General features: G+C 44.0%; 1 protein-coding gene across 17 annotated transcripts in view; it reads right to left on the reverse strand.

The window, feature by feature from the left end:
* Positions 1–9,549: 9,549 nt before the first annotated feature.
* Positions 9,550–13,246, reverse strand: part of RIN2 (Ras and Rab interactor 2) — a 254,564-nt gene continuing 250,867 nt past the window's right edge. For all 17 annotated transcript variants that reach the window (XM_015149571.3, XM_077951116.1, XM_077951113.1 and 14 more), the window contains one exon: positions 9,550–11,387. In XM_015149571.3, the coding sequence (XP_015005057.1) occupies positions 11,064–11,387 (324 nt within the window). In that variant the 3' untranslated portion in view covers positions 9,550–11,063. The remainder of the gene's footprint in view (positions 11,388–13,246) is intronic.

Consider the following 13,246-nt stretch of genomic DNA (forward strand, 5'->3'; position numbering starts at 1 on the left):
CAGGAGTGCAGTGGCCGGATCTCAGCTCACTGCAAGCTCTGCCTCCCGGGTTTTTACGCCATTCTCCTGCCTCAGCCTCCCGAGTAGCCGGGACTACAGGCGCCTGCCACCTCGCCTGGCTAGTTTTTTGTATTTTTTAGTAGAGACGGGGTTTCACCGTGTTAGCCAGGATGGTCTCGATCTCCTGACCTCGTGATCCGCCCGTCTCGGCCTCCCAAAGTGCTGGGATTACAGGCTTCAGCCACCGCGCCCGGCCCCGGCTGCACATTTTCCCCTACATTAAAGATGACTCATAGAATCCTTTATTTATCATTCTACACAGAGTAATTTCTTTTACTGCTTCGTTGGAAAAAAACTACAAGCTTTTACCACATTTAATGGCAAACATTTTCCTGCTCATTGAAACAAAACACCATGTGCTCTCTGTAAATAGTACTGACCCAGATTCACATCCATCATTGCAAAATTCCACATTGAAAACAAGCAAACAGCTTGATGGCTCATCTGTTGTTGCTCTGTTTCTTTTCTTTCAGATTATATGGAAAGCACAAAGTGCACAGTAAATATATATTTTGATATATCCTAAGCAGCATACTTTACAATTAAACATCTTGGATGGTTGGATGCCTTCATATAAGAAATTTTTTGCCGGGCGCGGTGGCTCAAGCCTGTAATCCCAGCACTTTGGGAGGCCGAGACGGGAGGATCACGAGGCTAGGAGATCGAGACCATCCTGGCTAACATGGTGAAACCCCGTCTCTACTAAAAATACAAAAAACTAGCCGGGCGAGGTGGCGGGCGCCTGTAGTCCCAGCTACTCGGGAGGCTGAGGCAGGAGAATGGCGTGAACCCAGGAGGCGGAGCTTGCAGTGAGCTGAGATCCGGCCACTGCACTCCAGCCTGAGCGACAGAGCGAGACTCTGTCTCAAAAAAAAAAAAAAGAAAAAAAAAGAAAAGAAATTTTTTAAATAAAATAATAACTGCGGCCGGGCGCGGTGGCTCACGCCTGTAATCCCAGCACTTTGGGAGGCCGAGGCGGGCGGATCACAAGGTCAGGAGATCGAGACCATGGTGAAACCCCGTCTCTACTAAAAATACAAAAAATTACCCGGGCGCGGTGGCGGGCGCCTGTAGTCCCAGCTACTCAGGAGGCTGAGGCAGGAGAATGGCGTAAACCCAGGAGGCGGAGCTTGCAGTGAGCTGAGATCGCGCCACTGCACTCCAGCCTGGGCGACAGAGCGAGACTCCGTCTCAAAAAACAAACAAAAAATAAAATAAAATAAAATAAAATAAAATAATAACTGGACAAGATACATGCATTGACTCTGAACTATCGATGTAATAATCTATTTTCAGTTTTGCTAACTAGGATGTATAAATTCATTCACTATTCAAATTTAAAACTACAGGTTTCTTTCTGTATTTATTATTTTATTATTTATTTATTTATTTATTTATTTCTTATTAAAACTACAGGTTTCAATTAAATAACGCAGGCTGTATTTATCTATCTTTTCCCTACCAATACCTCACTAAAATGAGAATTAAAGAAAATTTAAAAAGGAATTTTTTAAAGGGCATACATCCATAGGAACAAAAAGAATGGAAGAGGAGACAGTAGCCAGTGGGAACTGGCAACAAAATTTTGTATGCTTGAAAACTCAGCAGACAGGAGAAAGTTAGATGTTAACCAACTGCAGGCAGAAAAGCCAGCAGGAAGCAAGGCAATCGATTCCCCGTGCAGAGTCTGGGCGGGCTCAGGAATTAGCCAAGGCAGGTGTGAGTGACGGGAGAAGATGAGCGCCTCACTCCTGGAGAGACCCAGAAGCCATGTCCCTGAGCCATCAGAGCACAGGCAGCGAAGAGTGAGGTTGAGATACTGCATCGGAAATGGGAGGAGGTGAAAGCTGGCAGACAGAAAGCTAAAACCCCACAGGCTCCTTGCCTGCTTAGCTCCCAGAACACTGGCACCAAAGTTTAACCCCACCTGGCATCCCCCAGTAGGGTACTGGAGAATTTTCTTGTGGAGAAACCACCTGACCCAGAAGAAAAGCCCCACAGGTATTGACATATGGCCAGGTCGCTACATGGTCACCCTAAGGAGAGGACCACCATACAAGAGTGTTCAATCCTCACTTTCCATGATATGGAATCAATAATTAATGTCTTATATTGAAAAAGAGGCCGGGCATGGTAGCTCACACCTGTAATCCCAGCACTTTGGGAGGCAGAGGTGGGCAGATTACTTCAGGTCAGGAGTTCAAGACCAGCCTGACCAACATGGTGAAATCCTGTCTCTACTAAAAAATACAAAAAACTAGCCGGGCGTGGTGGCGGGCGCCTGTAGTCCCAGCTACTCGGGAGGCTGAGGCAGGAGAATGGTGTGAACCTGGGAGGTGGAGCTTGCAGTGAGCTGAGATCCCGCCACTGCACTCCAGCCTGGGCGACAGAGCGAGACTCTGTCTCAAAAAAAAAAAAAAAAGAAAGTAGCTGGGTGTGGTGGCACATGCTTGTAATTCCAGCTACTCAGGAGGCTGAGGCAGGAGAATCGCTTGAACCTGGGAGGTGGAGTTTGCAGTGAGCTGAGATCATGCCACTGCACTCCAGCCTGGTGGACAGAGTGAGACTCTGTCTCAAAAAAAAAAAAAAAAGAAAGAAAGAAAGAAAAAAGAAAAGAAAACAAAAACCAATAAGCAGCAATATCAGCATCTTTTTAGAAGTATTTAAATAAATAACGAAGACACAGCTGGAGACATGGTTTGGGGGAGGAGGTAACAGAAATGGGATTGGGAGGAGGCTCAGGGGCTGCTACCTTCCACTGCAAGTCTTCCAATATTTGGTTTTGAAAACTATGTATTGTGTGTATTTTTTAAAAATCCTCCTTCCCTTAAAAAACATAAGGCAAAATCATGTGAGTAAACCGGTGTCATCTGGAAAAACAAACGAGGGCTCAGGATTGTTCAGAAAGGTTACCTGGAGAAATGGAAGAGTTCTGCAAAATTCACCACACTTTACCTTTGAAATCCTCTGCTGGGGATTCCACAGGAGCTTTTTCCAACGAAGTTTTAAATCATTCACTCCTTGCTCACCAAAGAGGTTTTATTAAACACATCTTTGTTTCTCGAAGTTGATGAGTAAAAGGGTCTTATGATTAGTAGATTAGTAGATTCTCAGGGAATGAAATGCCTTTAAAAGGAAGTTGGCTGTTCTTCTTCTTTTTTTCTTTTTTGAGATGGAGTTTCGCTCTTGCTGCCCAGTCTAGAGTGCAATGGCGCAATCTCAGCTCACCACAATCTTCGCCTCCCGGGTTCAAGCGATTCTCCTACCTCAGCCTCCCGAGTAGCTGGGATTACAGGCATGTGCCACCACGACTGGCTAATTTTGTATTTCGAGTAGAAGATGGGGTTTCTCCATGTTGGCCAGGCTGGTCTCAAACTCTTGACCTCAGGTGATCCGCCCACCTCAGCCTCCCAAAGTGCTGGGATTACAGCAGTGAGCTACTGTGGCCAGCTCAGCTGTTCTTTAAGAAAATAAAAAAGCTTATAAATTTCCCATGTCACATGCAGACAATGTGACTAATTAACTGTGCATGACTACATCCGTGCATGCACACACGTGCGTGTGCAAGCAGCTGGCCCAGAGATCCCCCCTCCGCTGCTCCTGTGTGCCCTCACACAGGTGTTAGAGGTGAGAGAAGTCACTTTCCAGCAAAATCATTAAAGTTCGACTTCAGCAATCCCACCTGATTTTCAGAATCTTTTCCCCATGCCCTTCAAGCCCCTTTTCCCTGTCGAAGCAAGAATATAATTGAATATACATAAGGAGGTGAAAACTTGGTTCCTGACATTTGTATGTGAAACCTTTTGTCCATAATGTGGTGGTTTTAAACGAAGTTATGCCTTATTCTTAGCAAAACAATCACGAGCTATTTTCTTCTCCTTTCCTGCAGGGTTCTAAGAGCAGCACACCTCCTACATTTGTGTATTTGTATCGGCTGCACAAATGCCACTGCCCCAAATATACCTTGAACTAATGCTTCTCAAGCCAACTCTAATGTGCACGTGAATGTTGTTAAAATACAGATTCTGATCCAGCAGGTCTGCCAGGGGTCTGAGATTCTCACAAACTCCCCAAAGATGTGATGCTTCATCCGTGGATTATGGTTTTCACAGCAAAATCCTAAACTATCTGTTCAATGAGAGTTTGCAATTTGTCAGGTCTCATATTTTCATGTGCTAGTAAAAAATAGAAGCTTTGTGATGTCCTAGCTGCTTCACTTACATATATTTTTCTGATTGGTTAATGAGTCTCTAGCATTTTATTGTTCTCTGCAGTTTTTCTTTCAATAGATAATAGATGCATAAGTCTATTCTGCATATGATTGTACATCAATAGGCTGCAGAGAAAAATGGGAGTGAGAAAGATAAAATGGACAGAAACTGCAATCTGGTAAATAAATGCATTCTCTCTTAATTTGTAGAAGTGGCGAGAAGTCAGAAGCACGCACATCAGAAATAAAGAGAATTAATCACGTCAGCCTCTGTATTCTTCTTGGTAGAGCACCAAGTTTTAAAGAATAGTGCTTTTAAATAATATAAATGTACATATAAATTCTATGTAAATTAGTGAATATGATAAAGTAAAAGGGGAAAAAAGTGGAGGAAAGTTGCTTAAACAATCACTGACTATAATTATGCTTTTACTTAAATAATAATTCCTTTTTGAGAAATACTGTTTTAGACTCTTGTGTAGGCAGAGATGGTTCCTCTCAGGATTTCGCTCTGGCAATGACTGGGAAGCTAGCAACACGTCTCTGCAACCTGCCTTGCTCCCTTTGCCTTTCTTGGTGAAAGTCACCCCTGGCTATAGGCCCTGATGATGCTTTTGACCAGCAGGGAATACTGGGGAAAATGAGCTACTCCGAGCTCACACGCACACACCACCATCACTGCCATCACCACCATCAGCAGTAACAGCAATGAAGTTGGGCCGGGCGTGGTGGTTCACACCTACAATCCCAGCACTTTGGGAGGCCGAGGCGGGTGGATCACGACGTCAGGAGATCGAGACCATCCTGGCTAACACGGTGAAACACCATCTCTACTAAAAATATAAAAAAATTAGCCCAGCGTGGTGGTGGGCGCCTGTAGTCCCAGCTGCTGAGGAGGCTGAGGCAGGAGAATGGCGTGAACCCTGGAGGCGGAGCTTGCAGTGAGCCGAGATCACGCCACTGCATTCCAGCCTGGGTGACAGAGCAAGACTCTGTCTCAATAAATAAATAAATAAAATAAATAAACTTAATAACTAGTTTTCACTTTATGTTTGATCTTCCTACATTGAGCAACCTGCCCCAGTACATTTTTCTTAAACCTTTGATACCCATTACTGCCTTTCTTCTGTTTCACGAGAAACTTGCCAGCAGATAATAGCATGAATGGGTAGGCAGAAATAAGCAGTAGGGGTGAAATGCCAAAGCAGTCAATTATCTAATGATCGTAATAAGTAACATTTAACCGTGCTTATGATGTGGTGCCTGGATGTTCTAAGCACTTTGCATGGATTAATTTATGTTTGCCTTACAGCAGCGACTGAAGAGGAAAGATGCTATTTTATCCTTGGCTAGTAACACATACATATGTTTGATAGGATGCATGTGTCTGTTCCTTTGTAGATGTAACCTGTGAATGTGTTTTTATTTTATATGCACAGACAGTCTTTTTTTTTAACTTTTAAATCAACCCTAGTTGATATGCTAGAACCGCACTCTCCCATATGGTAGCCACCAGCCACATGTGGCTATTGATTATTTGAGACATGGCCAGTGTGAAATGAGATGTGCTGTAGGTGCAAAATGCACACACGACTTTGAAGACAATATAAAAAATAAAAGAATGTAAAATACCTCTTTAATATTTTTGATTAATTGTTGAAATATATTTGAGATATCATGAGCTAAATAAAATTACTAAAATTGATTCTACCTATTTCTTTTTGCTTTTTAAAATTGTGCCCACTAGTAAATGTAAAATTACCTATGTGGCTTGCTTTATATTTCTAAGGGATAGCACCAGGCTAGAAGTACATGTTCCATGGTCCTCTGCCAGCCAAATCAGGTTGAGAATGCATGCTTGGTTAGGTGTCAGTGGCCTTGGTTAGGCAAGGTGTTACTTCTCCCAGGTGTGTTTTTATATTAAAATCCACATTTTGATCTAAACTAGTAGTTTTCACAGCAGAAGCACCTTGGAAGTTTAAAATAAATATGGCTGGCTGGGTTGCCTCTGCAGAGATTCTGATGGTCCGGGCAGCTGGGGCATTAGGAGTTTTAAAAGGCTCCAGGTGACTTCAAGCTGACAGCCAAAGCTGAGAGCCACCTATTCAAATGGAACAGCCGACACTGAGTCTTGGTGACCGACAGTGTGGGCGGGTGATGTTTGCAGTGGGGCCAGGTTCACACTTTTTGAGTCTTTCGTTGGAACTACAGAAACAAACTGTGGAAAGGATCAGAGCCTGCTTTTTGGCAAGGAGCCTTGGAATAGAGTTAAGAGCACCCTCAAATCTATGGTATGAGGGAAAACCCAGCCCACAGAATCATGGTGGGGAAATGGGAAGAAAGGGAAGCAATGGAGCTAATTATGTGTAGTGATATTTCCCCCAGGAAACCGAAGACGGGTTACAAAGGTGAAGGCTGTCTAGGAGCTCCTCCCTGGTCACCCGTGGTCCTCAGGTTCCAAGCCCCTCTTCACAGGCCGCAGGATCTGACCAGCCCCATTCCCCAGCAGTGAGAAATGAGGGTTGGCTATAGTAGTTCTAATGTGTGCACTCAAAGGAAATACTCAGATTCATTAATGTAATGATATTCTAAGTGTCTTATATAGAGCTTCAGAATTCTGGCAAATTCTACTTTTAAATGGGAGACTTTGTATTAGACTCGAGATAAGAAACTCCTCCCCCACCCCCACCCCCAACCGCCTCACTCCAATTGAAGCTTCTCCAGGGAGGTTTCTGAGGGGAGGCCTTGGTTACACTTTCTCAACTATTTGGGAAGCTGAGGGGGTAGATCCCTTGAGTTCAGGAGTTTGAGACTAGCCTGGGCAACATAGTGAGACCTCATCTCTGCAAAAAATAAACAAAAATTAGCTGGGCATGGTGGTGCACGCCTGTAGTCATAGCTAGTCAGGAGGCTGAGGTAGGAGGATTGCGCTTGAGCCCAGGAAGTTGAGGCTGCAGTGAGCCAAGATAGCACCACTGCATTTCATTTCAGCTTGAGTGACAGTCACACCTTGTCTCAAAAAAAAAAAAAAAAAAAAAAGGTTATATGCCCACACCTTTCGGAATAGTTATTTTTTAACTTCCCATACCTACGTTTCTTGCAAAGCTAGTATCCATGTGGGAAAGGTTTGTGCCAGCTGCCACCATTTTTGATGTTGGAGTAAAATCGATCTTTTTCTAATCAGAACCTGTTTCTTGAGAAAAATGCCAGATGTTTTCCTCCTCCCTCCCTCTCTGCATCCTTTTTTCTTTTCTTTTTCTTTTTTTTTTTTTTTTGAGACTGAGTCTTGCTCTATTGTGCGGGCTAGAGTGCAGTGGCATGATCTCAGCTGTCTGCAACCTCCGCCTCCTAGGTTCAAGGGATTCTCCTGCCTCAGCTTCCCGAGTAGCTGGGATTACAGGTGCCTGCCACCATACCTGGCTAATTTTTGTATTTTTAGTAGAGACAGGGTTTCACCATGTTGGCCAGGCTAGTCTTGAACTCCTGACCTCAAGTGATTCACCCGCCTTGGCCTCCCAAAGTGCTGGGATTACAGGTGTGAGCCACCATGCCCAGCCCCTCTCTGCCTTCTTTACTTCCTTTCCTTATCACCTATTTAGGATTTCGCAATGTTAGGTGATTTCTTTTCCGTATTTCCAACTGAATTAGAGTTAACTAAATGACAAAAAGTACTTTTGGTCTCAAATTCATCATCATGAAAATGGGCCGAAAAAATGAGGACACTTAGAATTTTACTATCAGATACTGCCAGATGATTAAAACACCTGTATTCCACACACACTGTGCCCTTGTGAGTCCTAATTGTGCTGTTTCTATTTCTCTCAGACTGCTGGCAAGTGACCAGGTGTGACTAGGTGTGACCAGGCATGACCAGGCATGACCAGGCGTTAAAGAAGTGCTCCCTCATTTCAAGTCTCTTAAAGATGAAGGTAACAGCTGCCCAATGAGGATGGAACCGCATTTGTGAATGGAAGCACTCATAGCTGGGTTTCCTGTACTTTGTATTTTCTTATAGATCTAAAGTTGTAACTTCCACATAATATGAACTACTTCAACAGTTTCTATTTCTATTCTATGTCCCTGGGGAGTGGGGGTGGTGCTAGAGTGAAAGGATTTGGCAGTGCGTGCAACATAAAAAAAAAAAAATCCCTTCCTTTGGCCGGCATTCAACTTTTATAACATGTTTTTATTTTTACTTTTTTTGGGGGGAAAGACAGGGTTGCTCTGTCGTCCAGGCTGCAATGCAGTGGTGTGATCATAGCTCAATGCAGCCTCCAATTCCTGGGCTCAAGCGATCCTCCCACCTCAGCTATAATGTATTTTTAAATTTGGAAATGCATTCTCCTCTTCCTCCACCCAGCGTTATATTTTTACTCTCCTCTTATTCCCTCCAACCTTCACCCAAGTCTGTTTCCTGGCAATTTGAGAAGTGAGAAATGCCTGCGTGGGGGAAAAAGTGGAGGCACATGTTGTGTTGTAATTTTAACGGGGAAGCATTGCCCAATGACAAAACCAGGGACTGTCTTGTGATGTCGCTTTCTGCCCACGCTACCTTTTCTTCTTCTGAGCTCACTCTCATCCCGCAGAAGGCTGCAAGGCTGCCTCGCATGCAGAGGCTGTGACCTGCTTTAAATCAACAAAGCATGATGATCTTAGTTTGAAGAGTGGGGAGGACAACCATACGGATTGAGCTGTCAACGTTTAGTTCGTTGTAAATATCAAAAGCAGGCAGCCCATTCAGTCCTCATTCTGATCTTTACGGATCTCTCCCACTGATGAGTTAGAAACCCTTTTAAACTCATGTTTTCCTTCCTTCAGCCAGGAAGGATTTATTGAGCACTTACTATTAATATATGCCAGGCACCGTTCCAAGCATGGGGAGTATAGCAGCGAGGAGACCAAGCCTCTGGCTGTCAATTTTGAAACAGCACTGAACTTTCAGCCAGGGCATTGCAGAGGCTGCGTGAGGACAGGGTGGGGCTGTCTGCAGGGCCCCAGCTAACTCCATGTTCAAATTACCTGTGATTTTCTCTAAGTCCGACCGAGCCAAGTACTGTACTAGATAACAATGGAAACACTTTCAGGGGGAGGATGATCTTTTCCTTCTGCTCCTTAACTTTTGCCCCATATCAGGAGGAGCTTCTGAGAAATGTGAGCTTTTCTGCTTAGCCCCTCAATACAACGTCTAACCACAAACCCTGGCTCGTATTTCATCTGTCCATGACACTGTGTGGTGCATGAATATATTCTTACTCTAAAGAAAAAAAAAAAAAACAAAGGATATTTCAAAAATTATTTTCACACATGATTATCATACAGTATTACAATGTATTATGTGCAAAATTCCATTTAAAAAATCATTTACAAAAGTACAACACAGTATGTGCTGAGGGTTCTAGTTCAACAAAAGCCAAGGCTAAAAAAGGTACAAGGTACAAAGCCAACCAAATTAGATGACTACGCATCTTTACACAGTACAATAACATGTTTTTGTAACTACCTGTGTTACATGGATACAAGACCCTCATAGTTTGTGCACCTGCAAGCTGGTTTTATTTAACGTTAAGTTTAACTTCACTGCAGGTTCTGATAATGTAGATTTTTTTTTTGTGTGCATTTTCGAATTCTTCTCCATTATACAGCACCTTATTTAACTCAACAAAAGCCACATTATACATTACTTGGTTTCTGGTCCCAATAATTTGATGCTGTTAGTTTTAATTTCGATGGAAAAGGGAGAAAAGGTGTTCTTCTTGATTTTTATTTTTCTCAAGGGGCTTTCAAAATTGTTTCTAAAAGCAAATCACACATGGAATAGATTTTGCCAAACCTCATTGCATATTTACAGTATTTTAAGCGTAGGTGGTTCCTTCTATCTCTTTTTCTACATCTTTCGAAGAGCCTGAACCAGCAGACTGCACTCCTCAGTCCTTCGTTAGAGTCCGTATTTCTCTCTCTACCTCTCACTACATTCATTTCTCTCCTTATTCTCAGCATCATTTGTTTAAAAAACAAAACAGCAAAACACCACTAAACGTGAACAAGAGAACAGTACATCCGATTTCCAAAGGCATTCTGTGGCCAGTGTCAGGAATACGTTGCTTTAAGAAATCCAGCAGTCTCTCCCCACAAAGTTGCCAAAACATCCAGTTACAGAAGAGAGACTTTAAAAATGCAATACTCTCAAATCCAGCAAGAGATTTATTTTTGAATATTAAATGTTAAAATCACATGCATAATTATAGAATATTTTAAAGTTACAAAAATATTTTAAAAACCAATCCTGACAGTTTACCTGCAACTGCTATAAAAATTTCTATGAAATATATAAAAACATGAAGGCTCTTTGTAAAAAAAAAAAAAAAAAAAAAGGAAAAAGGAAGGCAGGAAGGGATGAGGCCATCCACAGGAGTGAGAATCACCTGACGCACTGCATCGCAAACATCTGCTGTTGAATTCAAAAGAACTTGTATCTGAAGTGTTTCTTCTGCACATATACATACATGTAAGCCAACCTAGAACCTGACTGGGGGTAGGTAGCAAACAATCTCAGGACACTTCAACCATCAAATGCAATTCTCCATTGCCAAAAGGGAATCCTACTGTTTCACGAACCTCAGCTACCTTGCGTGGCTAAAGCTGCCCTTGGCTGAGTTGGCCTGTGGATGGCTTAGTCACTAAACGGAGGGGTCCCCGAGGAGGTGACTGCTTTTCAAGCTCAAGCACATAGAAGCCAGAAGGCAAGGCTTCCAGCTCCCCTTTGGATGCACCACTGGGAAGTCTTGCCTCTCTTCTAGGAGGTGGTGAGGTCATCTTCTCCGTTCTGGAAAATGACGCCGTAAGGATCGTTCTTGATGCGTTTGTAGACAAAGTGGAAGATGTGGGGCTGTGGTCGACTGTGCAGCTCTGCCTTGATTTTTTGAGGGTAAGTGTCCTCTGCCAGCTGCTGCCATGTCTCGTCAACGAAGAGAAAGAGGCTGTACTCCTCAGGGTCCCCCACCTTGAACTTCTCAGCGCAGATCTGACACACATCCTCGGTGGTGATATAAGGTCTCACAAGGAGCGTCTTTCCTGTGCAACCACTGTTGACCTCCTGAAATGCAACTCGGAGGTAATTCTGCAAGTGGAAGAGGAATGTTGAGACAGTCAGAAGAGAAAACTAGATAGTGAGCATGATGGGGGACCGAGTGGGGCACGGTGACTGTGAGCCACTTCCAGGCCCTGTCTTGTCATAATGCCCGATGTCAGGCCATGAGGCTTCGAATGACAAGGAAAGAGGCTGATCTGACTTTGGACAGTGGCGAGGAGAACTACATGATTCATTGCAACTATAAGAAGCAGGAAGTCCAGGCAGCCCTGGTTCTGATCTGTCCATTTCCCTCATAAAGTCTGCTTAAGAAACCCCTGCTTAAGAGTGTGAACCACATCCAATGCTGGGTTTCTTCCCAGCTTGAAAAATAAACCAAATAGCACAAGAGTATGAAGGAAGTCAGCAGGAAGAGATTTAAAATATCTACACACAACAGCACGCACAGTGCTCACATTTTGTTTTTTTCTGTTCCTTTTAAGAGATGAGATCTCACTATGTTCCCCAGGCGGGACTCATACTGCTGGGCTCAAGTGATCCTCCTGCCTCAGCCTCCTGAGTAGCTAAGTCTACAGGTGCATGCCACTGTACCTGGCTTGTGCTCACTTTTGACACACTTTTTAAATAAATCCTAATCAAGGGCAATAATTTAGGTTGAATCACACACATACAAAAAACATGCTGACATTTGACTATTTTTTATCTCCCCCAAATGGTGATTTCAGGTAGCTCAGTCTAATACAAGGCTCCTAGTGGCTCTGGGCACAATGTGGAAAAGAACGTTGATTTTGCCAACTTTTGCAGATGGAGGTGATTACACGCAAGGTGGTGCTGCAGGGAATTAAACAAAGACATTTGCAGGCTCAGGCGCTGCCATCATGCCAGGTACATACTATCATGAAATATGTAAACCTGTGGTCTTACAAGATACAAAGTCCAGACCAGGCATAAAGAATCTTAAACTCACATCAGGCTCTCCTAGATTTTGTGACCCCAGATAGCTTTGCTTCTGTTTCCTTAAGAGTGGCGTTATCAGCCGGGCGCGGTGGCTCAAGCCTGTAATCCCAGCACTTTGGGAGGCCGAGACGGGAGGATCACGAGGTCAGGAGATAGAGACCATCCTGGCTAACACGGTGAAACCCCGTCTCTACTGAAAAATACAAAAAACTAGCCGGGCGAGGTGGCGGGCGCATGTAGTCCCAGCTACTCGGGAGGCTGAGGCAGGAGAATGGTGTGAACCCGGGAAGCGGAGCTTGCAGTGAGCCGAGATCCGGCCACTGCACTCCAGCCTGGGCGACAGAGCAAGACTCCGTCTCACAAAAAAAAAAAAAAAAAAAAAAAAGAGTGGCGTTATCAGATGAAATCTAGAACACCCAGTGAAATTTGAGTTTCATCTAGAAAACAAATACATTTTATTCTTCTAAATCTGGCAACCCGGCTCGGCAGTGAAGGGAAGGAGGGCTCTCTGCCCAGGTGCCTGCATGGTCACCACGAGGGTTTCCTGGGATAATGGAAGGGGAAGCTCTCGGGAAGGACAGTGAGCTCTGCACATGTCAGATATGTTTCATATCTACTTCCAGTGGGGACTTTTGCTAGCCCAGTGACTTTGCAGGAGAGGTGAGCTAGTGGGAGGTGCCCAGGTTGACACTGATACTCTTTGAACCTTTTTTTTTTTTTTAAGAGACAGGGTCTACATGATCCCTGTTTGACTAGTGCAGAAACTGAGGCACAGAGAGGCTAAGTAACTTGCCCAAAGCCACACAGCTAGGACATGGCAGAGGCAGCCCCACCATCTTGACCACTAAGACGTACTGCCTCTTCCCATGTGAGAAGACCTCTGTGCCTGCGACCTCTGATTCAGGGGTTTCCGATGGAGCTTTGGGTCTGAG

This window comes from Macaca mulatta, chromosome 10 (assembly GCF_049350105.2).
Source record: "Macaca mulatta isolate MMU2019108-1 chromosome 10, T2T-MMU8v2.0, whole genome shotgun sequence".
Taxonomy (NCBI): Eukaryota; Metazoa; Chordata; class Mammalia; order Primates; family Cercopithecidae; genus Macaca; species Macaca mulatta.